Source organism: Pan troglodytes, chromosome 13 (genome assembly GCF_028858775.2).
Source record: "Pan troglodytes isolate AG18354 chromosome 13, NHGRI_mPanTro3-v2.0_pri, whole genome shotgun sequence".
Lineage (NCBI taxonomy): Eukaryota > Metazoa > Chordata > Mammalia > Primates > Hominidae > Pan > Pan troglodytes.
In genome coordinates, this window is record NC_072411.2 from 85,151,900 (window position 1) to 85,171,953 (window position 20,054).

The 20,054-nt window shown below is 38.5% G+C and overlaps 1 protein-coding gene across 13 annotated transcripts in view; it reads left to right on the forward strand.

Moving 5' to 3' along the window:
* Nucleotides 1–1,908: 1,908 nt before the first annotated feature.
* NUP35 (nucleoporin 35) overlaps nt 1,909–20,054 on the forward strand; it is a 125,384-nt gene continuing 107,238 nt past the window's right edge. For 5 of the 13 annotated variants that reach the window (XR_008546664.2, XR_008546662.2, XR_010149814.1 and 2 more), the window contains exons 1-4: nt 8,807–8,942; nt 12,723–12,893; nt 14,850–14,977; nt 18,001–18,058. Coding sequence is in view for 5 of the 13 variants with exons in the window: in XM_009443839.3 (XP_009442114.3) it covers nt 8,222–8,270; nt 12,723–12,893; nt 14,850–14,977; nt 18,001–18,058 (406 nt within the window). In the remaining 8 variants the exon portion in view is untranslated. Of the gene's footprint in view, nt 2,056–3,019; nt 3,172–7,677; nt 8,271–8,798; nt 8,943–12,722; nt 12,894–14,849; nt 14,978–18,000; nt 18,059–20,054 lie in introns of those variants that run through there. The other 8 variants (XR_010149813.1, XR_008546659.2, XM_009443839.3 and 5 more) reach the window with 6 other exon arrangements.

Here is a 20,054-nt window from a genome sequence, read left to right on the forward strand (position 1 = left end):
ACTTGTTTGGCAGATTAATGGGGGAAGAAGCCAAATTAGTTTATCAAAGGCTACATCATATGCTGAATGACAGATAAGACCATTAGGCTAAAATTCAATTGTTGAATATATTATATATAATATACATCTATCGCTGGGTAAATAAGTCAATGTATTACATGAGGTAGGTAAAATTATTCACACTATTCAGATTTTTAAAATGGAGTCTTAGAGATGTTAATGTCACATGTCTATTAAGTATTTAAAGTCAAGATTTGCACCTGTAGTCAACAACATGCTGATTCTCTAAACAAAGGCATTATCAAGCAAGGAAAGATTCATGTTTTCCTTTTTCCATTTTTTGTTTTTTGAAGAGACAGGGCCTCATTCTATCACCCAGATTGGAGTGCAGTAGTGTGATCATAGCTCACTGCAGCCTCAAACTTCCTGGGCTCAAGTTATCCTCCTACCTTAGCCTCCCAAGTAGCTGGGACTACGTGCGTGCATCACTATGCCTGGCAAAATTTTTTATTTTTATTTCTTGGGTCCCCAGAAGTTGCCCAGGCTGGTCTCAAACTCCTGGCCTCAAGTGATCCTCTTGCCTCACCCTTCTGAGTGGCTAGGATTACAGGCTGAGGCCACCATGCCCAGCGTTTTTCATTGATTTTTTTTTCTCTCATTTTTCACATAAGCTGAGACAGAATGTATGACTTTTGAACACTCTAGAATTTAGGCTTATTGATTTTTTTTAAAAAAAGAATTTAGGGAAAATAACAAACATACACAAAATTATAGACAATAGCATTGAGTTCTAGCACTCTGAAAAAAGAAAAAGAAAAACAAAGAATAGCATAATTTATTACCATCAACATTTATTGACTCATGGCTTTTCTGGTTTAATGTATACCCCTAGACATCATCCCTCCTCTCTTTCTGCCCTCCCTACCCTAGCAAATTATTTCAAGGCAAATCCTTGATATAGCTCTTCCTAAAATCCATAGCATTTTTTATTCAAAGTTGTCAATTTTGCCTGCTATAAACTTCCTCTTTTAAACATCTGATCAAACTACCTGATAGTTCAAATAGAAGAGCAGGAAATAAAATTACACCTGAAAGTTATGTAAGTTTTAAAGTTAGTTTTTTCACTTCCTGCAGGTGAAAGGAATCATTTAATTGATTTAACGACAACAGGTGAATGAAGTAAACTGATGTTTCTTTTGAAGTTTAGCTACTTCCTTTCTGCCAGTTGTTTACTATAGTAAAATGATCAGAAAAACTTCATGCATTTTCACATGTAATATTTTATTTTTAAATGTATAAAGACATGGCTTTGGTCATGATTGTTTATAGAGGTCAGATAATGCAAATAACAAGAGCAAATTTGTATTTTTTTTTTTTTTTTGAGACAGAGTTTCACTCCTGTTGCCCAGGCTGGAGTGCAATTGCATGATCTTGACTCACTGCAACCTCCACCTGCTGGGTTCAAGCGATTCTCTTGCCTCAGCCTCCCGAGTAGCTGGCATTACAGGTGCCTGCCACCACACCCAGCTAATTTTTGTACTTTTTTAGTAGAGACGGGGTTTCAACATGTTGGCCAGGCTGGTCTCGAACTCCTGACCTCCGGTGATCCACCCGCTTCGGCCTCCCAAATTTCTGGGATTACAGGCATGAGCCGCTGTGCCCGGCCAAATTTGTATTTTTTTAAAGATGATGTCTGATTTTTTTAAAGACGAGGTCTCACTGTGTGGCCCAGGCTGATGTCAAACTCCTGAGCTCAAGCAATCCTCCTGCTTCAGCCTCCCAAAGTGCTGGGATCACAGGCATGAGTCACCATGCCCAGCCAGATCTCTACATTGTAAACATCACAAAGGGTCTTTGGAGATCACTTGTCCTTGGTATCCAGGAAGTCATGGTTCCTCTGTGTGCTTTATGTGACATCATTAAGTGAAGGGTAGCCCATGCTACACCAGGTGCTGAAGGCTGAGACGGTGAGAGCATGAGTGATAAGATGCTCTCTCCCCTTGCTCTCTTTCTGAAGATGACAAACTCCATCTTTTTTCTAAAGTCTTACTAAAGGTGGAAATCTTTTTTCTTCACTTCAATTTTAAAAAATTATTTGTTTTTGTTTTATAGAATAGACTGAGAGTGGGCTTTTAAGAGTAACAAGTTGATTTTGTATTTATATACAAACACTGCATATTGTTAGACACTTATAAATAGGTTGATGAATATTCAGTATATATGATAGATATACAAGCAGTTTGGTGTGGATATATTAAACTTATTGAAAAATTTTTAAAATGTGAGATTTTACATATTTCTGACTTTTTCAAAATTTGAGTTTAGAAGAAAGTTGAAATATAGCTCAGAGCTAATTTTCAGGTTGAGCTCTCTGTAGCCCTAGGTACTCCAAACCAAGTGTTTCAAGAGTCACCTGGAGTTGCGATAGTTGGCAGTTTGGGGGGCAAGAACCCTTGTACTCTTTCTGTTCCTCCCCTCCCAACTGGGCAGTTGTATTTATTAAGCATCTGCACCATCCTTTGTTGAAGAAAGGGCTCCCCACCTAAGTTTGATAATCAATGGTCTACAAAAATAGCACTTTGATGAAATCTGATGTCCTGGGAGGAAGGAATTCAGAACAGAAATAGGAAACAGGTTCCATTTGACAGTTTATTTAGTGCGTTCAGAATAGAAGGTAGAGAAAAAAGTATTGTAATCAAGATAATATTCATCTACAGAGGAATATAGTGAACATGCAGTATTTCTAAAATTGCAGTTTAACAAGAAATAAAAAAAGTACAAATGTCTCTCATTCAAGATAATCCACATTTTGAAGATCTCATTTTACACAAAAAAGGGTAATTAGAACTATAAACAGGTCTTCATTTTATAATAAGCACTTAATATAATTAATGTGCAGTTATGATTTTTAAAATTGGCAAACATGCAAAATTGCATTAAATAAGTTATGTCAGATAATTATCCTTTGTTTAATGTTTATTTACAGCTTGTAATTAATGTTTAATCATTTTGTTGTCAGTGGTGGGAATCCAAGTTACACAGCACCAAAATATGTTGTCAGCGGCAAATCCATACGGGTCTGCAACAACAATTCTTGTGTCCTCAGGAGAGAATCTGACTAAGGGGCATAAGGCAGAAGAGACCAAGACAAGTTTTAGAGCAGGAGTGAAGGTTTGTTGAAAAACTTTAGAGGAGGAATGAAAAGAAAGTAAAGTACACTTGGAAGAGGGCCAAGCGGGCATCTTGGAGAACAAGTGCCCCATTTGACCTTGGACGTAGGGTTTTACATGTTGGCATACTTCTGGCATCTTGCATCCCTTTTCCCTTGATTCCTCCCTTGGAGTGGGAGGCCTGTTAGCACTTTGGAGGTAAGCATGCGCAATGTGTTTACTGGAGTTGTACGCATGCTCACTAGAAGTGGTCTTCCCTTACCAGCTGAATGTCCTTAGGAGGTCAGATACCAGTTAAACTCCTCCATTTTGCCTCTTAATATGCATGCTTGAGCCCACTTTCCCAACTCCTTGGATCTTATCGGGAAGCTGCCGATCACCAGTTGTAGGTGTTTCTATCTACTGGGAAACTGCCTTTTCCTGGCACTGGCTGCAACCAATTATTTTAGAGAGACGGTTTAACAACCGCCTGACATTCCTGGTTGGGGTAGGGGGCACCTTCTCTTGCTCTGTTTATGCCTGAATAGCTACCTACTGTAACCATTTATTTTTCAACATACATTTAATTGAAAAATAATGGAAATACAAAATAGGAAAAGTTATGGTCCCTGGCCTCCAGAAAATCCATCTAGTGGGGCTGAAAAGAAAACTTACAAAACAAGTATCTTACAGCAAAGTGAGGTGAAGAGATAAGACGAATCAGAGTTGGCATGGCTGGGGCAGGTTTACATGACAGAGGCTTGAGCTGGCTACTTGAAAGAAACACAAGACTTTGCAAATTGGGGTGGAAAGCTAAGGGATGCTAGGCAGAGGGTTGATATGAGCAAGAAATACAATGTGAAGAGCTGTTCACAAGAGAATGAGGGTTTTCAACAGGGAATAATGAGAGAATTGATTGGAGCAAAAGGTTAGGATGAGGAGGTGAAGGAAATTTTTCTTTTTGGAGGGGGGTGGGCAGGGAACAGGGTCCAGCTCTGTGGCCTAGGCTGGAGTTCAGTAACAGGATCATGGCTCACTGCAGCATGGAACTCCTGGGCTCAAGTGATCCTCCTGCCTCAGCCTCCTGAGTAGCTGGGACTAAAAGGTACATGCCACCCCACCCTGGGATTTTATTTTTGAAGCCAAGGATCTCAGTTACCCCAGGGTGAAAGTAGGGTAACAATGTGTATTGCCTTTAGGGGTTCCTATGGAAGTCTCTTAAAGAGATGCTTCTACCCTCCCACCATGAGAGATTCTGATTTTTTCCTTCTTTGCTGTCCAGGTGACAATGTATATAGTATAATGAAGGATGTTACTAAATGACATGTGCTGCACACCTGAGTCTTGTGGAGGCTGAAGAAAAGGAGGCTTCTGTAGAAAATAGGAACTCAGTGAGTGTTTTCAGACAGCTGGGTAATGTGTATGAAGAAGAAAGCTTTGGGCCAGGCGCGGTGGCTCATGCCTGTAATCCCAACACTTTGGGAGGCCAAATCTGACAGATCACTTGAGGTCAGGAGTTCGAGACCAGCCTGGCCAACATGGCAAAACCCTGTCTCTACTAAAAATACAAAAAGTAGCCGGGTGTGGCGGTGTGCACCTGTAATCCCAGCTACTCGGGAGCCTGAGGCAGGAGAATTTCTTGAACACGGGAGGCAGATGTTGCAGTAACCTGAGATCGCTCCACTGTACTCCAGCCTGGATGACAGAGTGAGACTCCGTCTCAAAAAAAAAAAAAAAGAAATTTTGGCTACTGGTGTGTTAGGCTTGGTGGGAGAAACTGAAGGCAGGGAGATGTAAGGAGTTGACTGCAATTGTATAAGAATTGAAGAGGCAGAAAGAATATCTGAATGTTTGATGGTAGAGAAGGTGAATGTCAGAAAAAACAAAGCGGAGCAGACACTGTACTAAGAATAACCATTTTTCAAAGTAGGTATTGTTTCTATTTTACAAACAATAAAATCTAGAAATCAAATACAAATCCAAGTTATATAGGTTTTAGTGAGAGAGTTGGGCTCTGAATTGAGGTTCGTCTGACTCTAAATTCTGCTAACACACTATGAATTCAATTTTGAGTTTCTAAGAGATGGAAAGAAAAAGACAAAAGATGAGCTTGCTTTTGAGGTTTGATGTACGGGTAGGTTGTCCAGCAAGCATCTGGAAAAGTGGCATTTGGCTTTAGAGATGTTGGGTATAGATTATTAAAAATTATTTGCACAGGGTGACAATGATAAGGATTCCAAGGGAGACCACTAAGAGTTGAAAAAGAAAGGAGAGAGCAAAGGCTTGAACAGCAATAATATTCCCAGGTTAGAAAAAAAATGGGATCAATTATTGAAAAACCAGAAAAGGAGTAGGAAGTTATGAGAAATAGGAAGTGTAGCATCACCAAAAATAAAGAAAACACTTGTACTGAGGAAAAGATTGTCAAAGCTGTTGGATACTGCAGATGTCAAGGAGGCAGGTCTAATTTGGCAATTAGAAAAAAAAATAGTTGGGGTCAGTAGTTTTATTTCGGAAGAGCATTACACAGGAGCCAATCTGTAATTAATTAAAAATAAAAATAGTAAAGATAGGGAAACAGATAATTTACTAAAATCTATAGACACTTCTTTTGAGATTGTGAAAAAATGAAATGAGAGAGAAATTAGCACATGGTAGGTAGGTGGAGGAGCAAGGCCTAGGGAGGGTTTCAATTCTGGGCTTCTTTATAGCTTGGTAAGGAAAGAGCCTGTTGAAAGGGTAAAAGATTGAAATGCAGGTAAAGAAAAGAAAAGAAATGTCTTAATGGAAAAAAGTTTTTAATTTAAAAAGTAAAGAAAATAGGGCTGGGCGCGGTGGCTCACGCCTGTAATCCCAGCTCTTTGGGAGGCTGAGGCAGGTGGATCATGAGGTCAGGAGATCGAGACCATCCTGGCCAACATGGTAAAACCCTGTCTCTACTAAAATTCAAAAAAAAAAATTAGTTGGGTGTGGTGGCATGCGCCTGTACTCCCAGCTACTCGGGAGACTGAGGCAGGGGAATCAGTGGAGGTTGCAGTGGAGTGCCAGAGCTGAGATCGTGTCACTGCACTCCAGCCTGGTGACAGAGCGAGACTACATCTCAAAGTAAATAAATAAATAAATAAAAAATAAATAAAATAGCAATAACACCTGTCATCAACCACAAAATTGTATAAAATAAGTTAAAGGCCATTCTTCTTCTTCTTCTTCTTCTTATTATTATTATACTTTAAGTTCTAGGGTACATGTGCACAACGTGCAGGTTTGTTACATATGTATACATGTGTAAAGGCCATTCTTAAATCCTCCAATTTACAAACACTTTTCTACTTTACTGTTAATAGTTTGGTGCAAATCTTTTTCTTTTTCTTTTCTTTTTTTTTTTGGAGACAGAGTCTCGCTCTGTCGCCAGGCTGGAGTGCAGTGGCATGGTCTTGGCTCACTGCAACCTCCGCCTCCTGGGTTCAAGCAATTCTTCTGCCTCGGCCTCCCAAGTAGCTGGGATTACAGGCACGTGCCACCATGCCCGGATAATTTTTGTATTTTTTAGTAGACATGGGGTTTCACCATGTTGGCCAGGCTGGTCTGGAACTCCTGACCTCGTGATCCGCCCGCCTTGGCCTCCCAAAGTGCTGGGATTACAGGCATGAGCCACCGCACCCGGCTGGTGCAAATCTTTTTCAACATCTTCCTTTATTTAAAGAAGTATCACTCTTTTCTCTATCTTTCTCTGCATTTGTTCCTAAATAAACCCGTTATTAAATAAAAATGGTGCCGTATATGCATGCATGTTTTCAAATTACTTTTTTTCATTATATCTATCACAGAGGTCTTTCTAGGTTAATATTTACACTCATATCAAATCCATCTAATTCATTTTAGTTGTTGTATAGTGTTCTTTTGTTTGGCTAGATCATAATTTGTACAGAAATTTCTTTTTTATTTTGTAGAGAAGTGGGGTCTCACTATCTCAAACTCCTGGATTCAAGTGATCAACCCCTCAGCCTCCCAAGGTGCTGGGATTGCAGGTGTGAGCCACCACATCTAGCCTCAATGTGTGTAGAAATTTATACATTGATATACCTTTCTTGGTAGCTTAATTCTAAAAAGTGGATTGCTCTGTGTTGTGGGCTGACTACTCCCCAAAGATATCCATACACTAAGCTTTAGAATCTGTGAATGTTACCTTATATGGCAAAAGGTATTTTGAAGATGTGATTATTAACTTAATCACCTCTACTGAATATTGAAATAGTAAGATTATCCTGGATTACCTGGGTGGGTCCTAAATGTCATCACAAGGCTATGTGATGGCAGAAGCTGAACAAAGCAGTGTCAGACAGACCAAAGATGCTACATCGTTGGCTTTGAAAAAGCAGGAAGGTGGCACAAGCTAAGAAATATAAGTGGCTTCTAGAAGCTTGAAAAAGCAAGGTAATAGATTCTCCCCTGGAGCCTCCAGAAGAAAATAGTCCTTCTGGTACCTTGATTTTAGCCCTACAATACTCATTTTGGATTTTTGGCCTCCAGAACTGTAAGAGATACATTTGTGCTGGTTTAGTTAACCGAGCTTGTGGTACTCCAATGTGACTTTATCTGAACTTGATTACATCTGCAAAGACCCGATTTCCAAATAAGGTCATATTCATAAGTATGAGGGTTAGGACTTGAACATAAATTTTTGAGGGACACAATTCAATTCACACACCCATTTTCAAAAAGTCAATTCGATCTGTGAGTGGTTTTAAAATTTGATTTCTGTGAACCTACCATTTAATTCTGGAATTGTTACTGCCTCATTCCAAAGACTAAATTCTTCCTCCATTTGAGATTTTAGGAAGTCCTAGAAGAAATAGCTGAGCATGGGTGGATATTTTGGAAATAATCCTCATGGTATGGAGCAGAGAACGTCCCCAGTTATACATATGTAGCACATTATTTTATAAAGTTAGTATTTGAGCAAAACTAAACAATATATTTTTACACACACATATGCATAATATGTGTATGTGATTTACGTATGACTATGCCCTAAAGAAAAGCAGCAAAGTGAGGGGAGGTGGACGGCAGGGATGGCACATGCAGAAGCACGCAAGATTCCGCGGTGTGGAGGGTTCGTGGGTGCGTATAATTATCTTCCATTATTTACATGTGTACTTTATGCGTTCGTTAGCTATATTTTTGTATGTTTTAATATGCAACAAAACAGCGTATGAGTTATGCTTTAATGTAAAATTGTCTACATAACACAAAATTTAAAAGAAATGGCATACGGATAGTAGAAAACATGCTTTGAGGAAAAAGCGTCATGTACTAAGTCCAGAAATCGACATTGCAAAGAGGCACCACCTGTTTTCATCAAGCTGACTTTTCCAGGTGTTACTCAGAAAAGCTGACCGATGATAGAGCACTGGGTCAACTCACGCTAATTATGAAACCGTGAGTAAAATAATCTGTGCTTCTATGTAACTTAAGTACCCACAAATCAGGAAGCATTCCCGGATGAAAAGCATTCACAGAACCATACGCTGGTTCGCCACCTTCCCAGTGGAAAAACCCTTTTCTCGGAAATTCTCAGCGCAAAGACTTTGCCCTATTCCAAAATGGCTCCGGCGCCTACAACTTAAGCATAGCGCAGGTCCGGAAGTTACGCAACCCCCACAAGGTAGCACGCCGTTTCCCGTGGGGAGCGTTTCCGCCATTTTTGAAAATTAATTGGGAAGGTACTGGTTTTACGTGTAGTTGCCGACGCAATGGCAGCCTTTGCAGTGGAACCTCAGGGGCCCGCGTTAGGTGAGTGAAATATTGCTTTTCCTTGCTGGCACTGCCATCCATGCTCTGGGCCTGGAGGCGGGCAAGACTGAAAGGCAGTCGTCAGGCTCTCGTCTGCTGGTTTCAGTCGCGGAGAGGGAATCCTTGGGTGCCCCCAAGTTCACAGTCGGTCCCCTACTCGACGCGTCGCCTCCATACTGCTACAAAGGTGGCGCCGGGAAGCTGAGGGCCCTGGGAGGGTGAAGAAAAGGCCGTCTGGCGGTGACTGAGCTGTGTTTGTGCCCCCACACGCCAGCCACGTTAGACTGGCCCATACCTTAACCTCCTTCTGATACCCGAGACGCGATGCTGGTTGCTGGATTCCCCGGTCCCCAGAAGCATCCCTGGGAGGAACTGACCGCGGTACACGTGGGTGGGCGGTGCCCTGAAGTGTGTGGGTGCAGTCCACTGCTTCTTGATCACCTGTGCTTCCAGTTCCTGTTTTGACTCCTCTCTCCCGGGCTTTGCCAAAGGAATCTTGTTATTAATGGAAGCTTGAATCGTGCAACATTTAATCAACCGTGTGGTTGGTAATCATTGAGATATTGACCTTAACAGCAAGCTAGGAGTTCGCACGATATTTCCCGCCTTTATTTGGGGAAAGTGACTCTTAAGTATTGTAGGAGGTATTTTTCTCTAGTAAGTCACGATCAGAATTTTTTTAAAGATTCATTCCCATTATTCATTGCGGAGCCTCGTTGAAATATGTCGTCTTTGAAAAAAATCTACCACTTTAACAGCACGCGGATTTCTTTTTTTCCTGCTGAGTTTTGCGACTTGTGAGACTCGTCGAAAATTTTAGAACGGAAAATAAACCGTCTTACTGTCATAGAGACTTAGCTGAAAAGTTAGGTTATAACTTTCTGAGCTTGGAAAAGAGAGCAAATGTAATATATATGGTGTAGAAAGAGTCTTTAGATTTGAAGGGTATGTAATGCTTGCCATGTTTGGTGTAAAATAAGTTCTTTTTGAGAATAGAGTAACTTGAACTGCTTTAGTCTGTCATAAAAAAACTAAATGCATAATGTCAATAATGCAGATACTCTGCATTAAAATTTATATATAGATGTCGTCTTGGTATTTATTTTTAATGTATTTTAGAGATCAAAAACTCTTCATTTCCAGTTCCAAATTTTTCTATTCAACAAAAACATTTTGGAGTGCATATTTATTGGGGTTACAAATGTGAGTAAACCAATCCCTGTATATTGCCTTGCCAGAAATCTGACATTAGCCAGTATTAATGTTCAAGTCCACATTTTGCAGATATTCCAGGTGCCCACTGGTGTAGTAAAACTAAGGGTTGACTTCAACAAACTGCTAGCTGAGTACGTATCTTTTAGGAGCACAGAATATGAAATGGAATTGAGGACATGCAGCATCTTTTCCTTAAGTTTGCTTTAAGTGAAATTTAGCCTGAGGGGTGGTTAGTGACAGTCCTCATTAAGAGCCCATTGTGCCCTCCTTCCTGTCTGGTGCTTTCTTTTTTTCTTTTCCTTCCTTCCTCTCTCCCTCCCTCCCTTCCTCTTTTTTGACACAGCCGTGTCACCTGGGCTGGAGTGCAGTCGTGCAATCTCAGCTCACTGCAACCTCCGCCTCCGGGCTCAAGCAATCCTCCCACCTCAGCCTCCCAGGGGCTGGGACCACAGTGTGCCGCCACGCCCAGCTACTTATTGTATTTTTGGTAGAGACAAGGTTTCGCCATTTTGTCCAGACTGGTCTCGAACTGAGCTCGAGCGATCCACCCGCCTCGGCCTCCCAAAATCCTGGGATTAGAGGCTTGAGCCTTCTACTGTGTCTGTATGTATCCAGATACATCAGAACTTTTCTTAAGCCAATTCTTACTTTATTTTGCTATAATTTTTTTTTCTTTTAGGGAGGGGGAGTGAATGTAGTGAATGTTACCAAAAACTTTGCGTTTAGTATGGTATTCTGAATATCTGTTAAGAATATGCTTTTGTTTAGACTTTTGGTTTGATTTTAGTGGATCTTCTTACGAAATATTTCTATAGTGCCATGTAACATAGTAACTACACTTTATAAAATAATTACAATGTAATTAGAGTTTTCACACCTTGTTTTAGCATTTGCTTTATCCATTTATTGAATTTGTTTTTTTTTTTTTGGTCTTTTATCCACTTGTATTGTTAATATCTAGGCCTAATATAATGGGAAATAAGAGGAAGACTAAATAGTTGGCAGCTTTCGGATATTAAGAAACAGATTGTTAAGGCCATCTAGAAGTTAAGTAATAGTTAATAAAAAAACCATACAAATAACATAGCAAACATTTGACCCTTCTGAGTGCAATGAGTCACACTCAGGCTTGTCACCTAGTTGAAAATTATTTTCATAAGCAGAGATTGCAAATTCTACATTTATACTTTACTCAGTTTTTGCTATTATAAAATATTTGTAGAAAATAATAATTCGTATTTGTTGAGCACCTAACTGTGTATCAGGTACCAGGTCAAGCTATACTTGCTATAATTCTAACAAAAGCTCTGTTAGTGGATGCTAGCTATGCTTATTCCCTTTTGCTGAGAGAACTTGAACCCACATCTTTGACTCCATAGCCCATTGTTTTCCTTATTCTGCTATTTTGCTCTGAAATTAGAATTATATAGCTCACTCATCTTCATAAGGGAAATAATATCTACTCTATAGATTGTGAGGATTTATTTTGTATCAATTGTGAGTTTTCAGTTCTCCAAGTTGGCTTTATATTGGGGGATATTTAATGATGATTCTTTAATTTTTTTTTTTTAAATAAAAAAGATGAGATCTCAGTGTGTTGCCCAGGCTGGTCTTGAACTCCTGAGCTCAAGTGATCCTCCTGCCTTGGCCTCCCAAAGTGCTAGGATTGCAGGCGTGAGTCACCATGCCCAGCTGTGATTATTCTTGACTTAAACTAATGATTAAGAAAAAAGATACAAAAATAAGTTTTCAACTCTTTTCAACATGTTTCTGAGTTAGGGTGCTAGTTATCACTGTTATTTTGTAAGTGCTCTAATATATGCATGGTTACGGTTTTATCACAATAATGATGAACTTTTTATGGGGAAGAAAAAGAAACAATTTAGCAAGCTAAACCCATTGTGTTTGATATGCTAAGCTTTGTATGTATAAGTAGTGCAGCCTGTCCTTGTTTTCGGTTGTTACATAGTCCAAACTGATTCGGAAATGGAAAGAAGTTATTAGTGTGATTTTTAAACCCCTGAAATAATGTAAACAAAAATAGCTGTCACAGATTAATATTGTGCTGCCAGGTGTAGTGGCTTCACACCTTTAATCTCAGCACTTTGGGAGGCCAAGGCTGGTGGATCACCTGAGCTCAGGAGCTCCAGAGCAGCCTGGGCAGCATGGTGAAACCCCATTTCTACAAAAAAATACAAAAATTAGCTGGGCGTGGTGGTGCAGGCCTGTAGACTTAGCTACTGAGAGGCTGAGGAGGGAGGATCGCTTGAGCCTAGGAGGTGAAGGTTGCAGTGAGCTGAGATTGCGCCACTGCACTCCAGCGTGGTAACAGAGTGAGACTCGGACTCAGAAAAAAAAAAAAAAGTGAATACAAGATAACTTTACATTTTTCTAGAAATGTTTTTTTGTTGGCTTTTAAAATAATAAATTCAACTATGGTTCTATTATATCTAAAAGTTTTGATTAAATTTGCAAAATTATGTTAGATTCTTGCATGTTTTTGTCATCAACATGTAACAGAAACTGTAACAGAAAAGTCCTTAATTTATTTTTTGATTCATGTAGGATCTGAACCAATGATGCTGGGTTCACCCACATCTCCAAAGCCAGGAGTTAATGCCCAGTTCTTACCTGGATTTTTAATGGGGGATTTGCCAGCTCCGGTGACTCCACAACCTCGATCAATTAGTGGCCCTTCAGTAGGAGTAATGGAAATGAGATCACCTTTACTTGCAGGTAGGTGAATTGCTTAAAATAATTTTATAGACATGCTGGATACAGGGATGTCCAATTTTTTGGCTTCCCTGAACCACATTGGAAGAAGAATTGACTTGGGCCACACATGAAATACAGTAACTCTAATAATAGCTGATGAGCTTAAAAAAAAATGCAAAAAAATCTTAAAATGTTTTAAGAAAGTTTACCAATTTGTGTTGGGCCACATTCAAAGCCATCCTGGGCTTCATGCGGTGTTCAAGCCATGGGTGGGACAAGCTTGTGCTAGAATTTTAAAAAGTGTAGTGGTGCAGCATTCACCCTCATCAATACATTCATTAATTAAAAAAAATTAAGCAGTGTGTCTATTATAAAGCAAAGCTTTTAAGGCTCTTGGAATAGAGGTGTAAGAAGTATAAGCTATAATTTCTAGAGCCACTAAAATGTATTCTATGTTTTTTTCATTCTAAGATGCCTTTGAATTGGCTTTTAAGTACCACTAAGAAAGATAACCCTAAATATGACACAATGCTAAGATGCCATTTTTTGTAAAATTTCTGTTTTGGAGATGTCAGAGTGTGGTGGGGGAAGAGTGCCTCATAGAGTTGATGAAATACCATCATTTAGCTTCAACTGAATTCATTTAAAGTAATTCATCTTAAGACACAAGAATAGGAAATAATCGGTCAAAAGAAGTGTAACTTGAAGATGTAGATACGAATTCTGCCTTTAGTCTTAGTGAATTGAGATTCTCACATATAGCGTGTTTAAGGAAACTTGGGGGGAGGTTTTATACACAGAATTTGTGATTGTCAGGGCAAAGTATTGTAAATGCAGCCTGTATTTATTACAGAACTCCTTTAGCAAAGAAATATTTTAAAAAATGACTTCGAAGTTTTAACTGAGTAGTGAGAATTAGATACAGAAGTGTTGAATTCTAATTGTGAGCTAATATCCTTTAGTAGTAGTTCAGGTGAAAACTCTTTTTACCTTAATTGCCCTTTAAAGTATTTTTGCTTTAAAATGGTTTATTATTTAGGATTTATCAGGGAGAATTATAGATTATATTTGAAGTAATTCATTTAACATTAAACATTAAATTTCAAATGTGTTATTTTATTATGGTAGCCAATGTATATTGATTGCTTATGAGCCTGGCAGTATGCTAATCATTATTTTGTCAATCTTAAAGGGTAGGTAATAGTATCCCCATCTTTAAAAAGAGAAAACTGAGGCTAAATGCAATAACTAATTTGCTGAAGCTCACTTGCTAGTAAGTGAGAGAGCACTATAAACCTCAGGTTAGTCTTATTCCATAGACTGTGCCCTAAATAGCTTAAGCTGTACAGTCCAGGCTCAGACATTAGTCTTACCAATGGCCTGGGCTGCATCACTATTTGACATTGCATGTTCTCTGATCGATAAAGACATCTTTATGTCACAGAACTTGGTCCTTTTACTACATCTTTATTATGTACTTAAATATATTTCTACTGTGAGAAACATGAATGGGATCTACTTAATCTAGATAGTCAAACTCTACATAGGGAATTGTATTTATTCAGGAATCTACAGACTGGAGCTGTTTAGTACCTACTTTCAAGTGAGAAATGGGATCAAGTTTTGTATTTAAATGTTAAGCGTTTTGTAGAGTGAGCAAAAGTTACATGTGTTTTCTGAAAACTAAGATTTTCATTAACTACTTACTCTGAATCCTTTTATTCAGAGTGCAGTCTGTGGATCAGCAGCATTGGCATCACCTAGGAGCTTATTAGAACTGTATAATCTCAGGCTTCACCCTACATCTTCTGAATCAGAGTCTGAATTTTAACAAGGTCCCCAGGTGACTGTTCAGCATATTAAAGTTTGAAAAGAACTAGCAGACAAGATTTTAAGTCAGTATTTCAAAAATATAAATTTAAAAAATCTTACCAAAAAGAAGAATCCCTTTTTTTTTTTTTTTTTTGTACACTGTAGGTGGGTCACCACCACAACCAGTTGTACCAGCTCATAAAGATAAAAGTGGCGCTCCACCAGTTAGAAGTATATATGATGACATTTCTAGCCCAGGACTTGGATCAACACCTTTAACTTCAAGAAGACAGGTAATATAAATACCCTTTTGATCCCCAATGAACAACATCATAAAGTTTTATGTGGCTGTTCAGTGAGAGTCAATACTTTGAAATGTTTCCCTGAAGTCTATTTTAATGTAACTATGTTGCACAGAATAAACATTAAACACATCATAGAATCTACTTAAATTGTGTTGATGATGAACTGTACTTAACAGTGTAGAACTCTAGATTTTCTCTCATAGGTAATTCTCAGGTGTTTATAGGTATGCCTTATCCACCTGCCCATACCTCCAACCTACTTAATATACATGTAGAATGTGACTATGGTTTAAATCATTCTGATTGTTTAAGAAGTTTAATATTTAACATTTAAAAATTATGTGAAAGAACAAATGAAAATTTAGAGTTTCATCTAGATCTAGGGCACTCGTCAGCTGAGAAGTAGTATGGACTTGTCTTTATTTTCTTCTTTTTTTAGGGTCCCCAACAGGGTCCTGCTCAGTTGCCCAGGCTAGAGTGCAGCGGCACAGTCATAACTCTGCAGCCTTGAACTCCTGGGTTCAACCAATCCTCCTGCCTCAACTGTCCTATTGGGATATAGGCACGTGCTGCTATGCCTGGCTAATTGTATTTTTTTTTGTAGAGATGAGGTCTTGCCGGATTCAGGTGATCCTTGCACCTTGACCTTTCAAAGCGCTAGATTATAAATGTGAGCCACTGTGCCTGGCCGGCTTTTCTTTTAAGTAGAAAATTTAGTAGCTTCATAGACACAAGTGTTGTTTCCTATTATTATTGTGCTTAGTAGGACATATAAACAAAGTTTATCACTTAAGTTGATAAGTTCTTTATATAAAGATATGTCTGCTGTTTGCTTTAGATATATGTTTTATGCCTTTCCCTAAATTGTATTTAGTGAAGTTGAGAGTTCAAGAATATTAGAAAGCATTTTTCAGTGGATTTGTGCTATTTATAGGCTTGATATATCTGGCATACTAGGCTTACTTGTCAAGTAAAGCAAAATTCATTCACTGTGGTAAACAGATTACTGTTTCTTCCCAACACTTCTAGACCTGCCTTCCTGTCCAACAGGAGCCACTAGCTAAGTGTGGCTATTGATACTAAAGATATAGCTAGTCTTTATTGAGATACACTTTAAGTATAAAATACACACCAGAGTTTGAAGACTTAGAAAGAATGTAAGGTATCTTATTTTTTTATGTTGATTACATATTGAAATGATGTTTTGGATGTGTTTGGCTAAATATTACTAAATTTCACCTGTTTGTACTTTTAAAATGTGCCTACTAGAAATGGTAAAATTACACGTATGGCATTTGTTGTTCCTAATGGATAGATATCCTGGTCTGGGATGTTTTCTAAAGGTTGATAAGTAAAGCTTATGATTAGTTTGGTATGAAGGCTGGGCGTGTTGGTGCATGCCTGTAATCCCAGCACTTTGGGAGGCCAAGGTGGGCGGATTGCTTGATTTTTATGTATTTTTATTTATTATTATTATTTTTTGAGACAGGGTCTTGCTCTATCACCCAGACTAGAGTGCAGTGAAATGCTCATGCCCCACTGTAGCCTCGACATCCTGGGCTCAAGTGATCCTCCTACCTCTTCTCCCTAGTAGCAGGGACTACAGATGTGGACCACCATGCCTGGCTAACTTTTGTATTTTTTGTAGAGATGGGATTTGTCCTGTTGCCCAGGGTGGTCTTGAACTCCTGAGCTCAAGTAATCCACCTTCCTTGGCCTTCAAAAGTGCTGGGATTACAGGTGTGAGCCACTGTGCTGGGCTTTGGGCAGATTGCTTGAACCCATGAGTTTGAGATCAGCTTGGGCTACATGGCGAAACTCTGTCTCTACTGAAAATACAAAAAAAAAAAAAACTTGGCTAGATGTGGTGGTGTGTACCTATAGTCCCAGGTACTCAGAAGGCTGAGGTGGGACGATTGCTTGAGCCTGGGAAGCTCAGGCTACAGTGGGCTGTGATCGTGTTACTGCACTCAGCCTGGGTGACAGGGTGAGACCCTGTCTCAAAAATAAAATAATAAAAATTAAAAAATTAAAAAATTGTTTGTTGCAAGAACCACTGGCTTCTAAATTTGTGCAAGGTTTTATTACTTCTCTGATGATACAGACAAAGGCTTACAGATATTGCTGTATTCAAAATGTTTGAAAGACTCGTGGGTCATAATTTATAGAGAATGTTTTTGATTTGAAAGTTGGTAAGAATATTATTGCTAGATTAGAGCCCAAATTAGTTATGCCCCCTGGAATTTGCTCAATTTGCTTTCTAATCATGAAAGAATTGGCATTAATAATTGAGGAATAAATTTTATATCTCTCCCAACATTCTCTCAGCATTTAGTTCTGGTTGCTAAATGAAGCTATTTGAGATTTCCTTAGTTTAATTAGAATCTGTTTTAAAAAATCTTTATTGAGTTCTAGAGAGATTCTGTTCTCATTTATTGATTGGATATTGTCTTTGTTTTAGAAGGATTTTAAACTATTTTAATCCTTAATTTTCTTATATTTAAAGGAACTAAAGTGGATAATTTACCAGTTTTGGAACTTTCTACTGGTAGTGGTAGGGATATGCTGTCTTTTATTGTTTAGACTGATTTGAATCTATAGTGTTTCATGGTTTCTAAGTTTCTGTTGAAAATCAAATTTTGTCACCCTTCTGTTTTTCTGTATGAACCTGGTCATTTTAAAAATTACCATTATCTCTGTTATTTCAAATATTGTACATTAGAAACTAAAAACAAATAGTTAACATGTCACCTTTTACAGAAGATAGTCTTTTTTTTTTTGTAACATAATGTGACTTTTCTTATTTTAAACAAATACTAAGGGATCTAGTAAATTTTAGGTTAATACTGTTTAACTTATGGGGAAAAAAGAGTGCCTTTGTACTTTGAGCTAATTAGAGGCATCTCTAGCACATGATAAAAATTCAATTATCCATTGAATGAAGCCTTTTAACACTTACTGTATTTATGTTTTGCATTTTTACCATAACACTTTCTTCTTTTTTTGTGTAGCCAAACATTTCAGTAATGCAGAGCCCTCTTGTTGGAGTTACATCTACTCCTGGAACAGGTAAGTGATTCTTTCTTTCTTTTTTTTTTTTTTAAAAGACAGGGTCTGGCTCTGCTACCCACGCTGGATCCGTGTGATCACGGAGTAAACAACTCTGACACCAAATACTTCTCTATTCTTCGAATGAATTTAATATAAAATGTTTGTTGGTAACTGCCAAAATTTTTTATTTTATATTTCAAACTTGGAGATTTTCCGAAATCTATAACTTCTTTCAGGAAGGAAATACTTTGTATATTGATTATTTTCTGAATCAAATCACCCTAAAGGTATGATGGGGTGAATCTTCAGAATGTCTTTTTAAGAAATTGTATACTTAATAGATGTTTGAAGTGTCTCCTTAGTTATTAAAACTTGTCAATAAAAAAGCCATTGGAATTGGGATGAAAAGGAATAGTTAAGACACTGAATAATAAAGGTGTTTTGAGAGATGTTAATGCATAGTTATAAATCTAAATGCCGTTGAATAGAAGCAACCACTGATTATATACCTAGTTTTTCTTTAAGATTAATGGCTTTTTAATAATCATCATTATGCTTAGCACAGTTCTTCATATGTAGTCATATGTGTATAATCCCATCAAATGTTTATTCAGCAAATATTTGAGCACCTAACTATGTACTCTGGGAAATAGTAAACAAAATAGATATTCCCTGCCTTTATGGAACTTACATTTATTTGCAGAATTTACATTTATAAACAAAACAAGTAAATTATAACATTTGTTAGAAGGTATTGCATTTTGTGGAGGAAAAAATTAAGCAGCAAAGAGGGGAAGGGGGTAGAGACTTAGAGTTTTAAATAGAGTAATGTATTAGTTTTCTGTTGCTGCCATAACAAACTACCACAAACATAAAAGTGGCTTAAACAATACACATTCATTATCTTTCATTTCTGGAGGTCGGAAGTTTGAAATGGGTCTTGGTGGGCTAAAATCTAGACATTGGTAGGGCTGTGTTCATTTATGGAGGTTCTAGACAAAAATCTATTTTTCTTTTTTTTTTTGAGATGGATGGAGTCTTGGTCTGTCGCCCAGGTTAGAGTGCAGTGGCACCATCTCGGCTCACTGCAACCTCCACCTCCTGGGTTCAAGTGATTCTCCTGCCTCAGCCTCCTGGGTAGCTGGGATTACAGGTGCTGGCGACTGCGCCTGGCTAATTTTTTTTTTGTTTTGTATTTTTGGTAGAGATAGGGTGTCACCATCTTGGCCAGGCTGGTCTCGAACTCCTGACCTTGTGATCTACCCACCTTGGCCTCCCAGAGTGCTGGGATTAAAGGCTTGAGCCACCGCACCCGGCCGGCAATAATCTATTTTCTTGCCTTTTCCATTTCTAGAGGCTATTTAACGTTTCTTGGCTTGTGGTTCCCTTCCTCCATCTTCACAGTCAGCAACTTTGTAACTCTTTGACCATTCTTCTGTAGTCATATCTCCCTCTCTCTTTTAAAGACCCTTGTGAATACATTGGGCCCTTCTAGATAATCTAGGATAATCTTTGTATTTTAAGGTCAGTTGATTAGCAGCGTTAATTCTACCTGCAACCTTAATTCCCTTTGCCATTTAATGTAACATTCACAGGTTCCAGGGATTAGGTCATGGACATCATTTGGGGACCTACCCAGCTTATTCCACCTACCACTGATAGTTAGGGGGCAAGTAAACTTTACTCAAAAGTCTGTAAGTTAGGGAGGTAGGGAATAGTATTCTAGACGGAGGGAACAGTGTGTCTGGGATGTTCAAGGAAGAATAAGGGGACGGTGACTGAAATGGAGTAAGTGAGGGGGAGAATAGTAGAAAATGAGGTCAGAGAGGAGAGGTAATGGGGGCAGATGTATTACATGGCCCTGTAGGTTATTGTCACAATTGGTCTTTACCCAGAAAAGGTGGAAGACAATAAGGATGAGACTGTTGCTGGGTTCAACTAGTTTGGGAGTAAAAATTAGGTTAGAAGCAAGGAGACAAGTTAGGAGGCTACTTGTAGCAATCTAGGTGAGAGA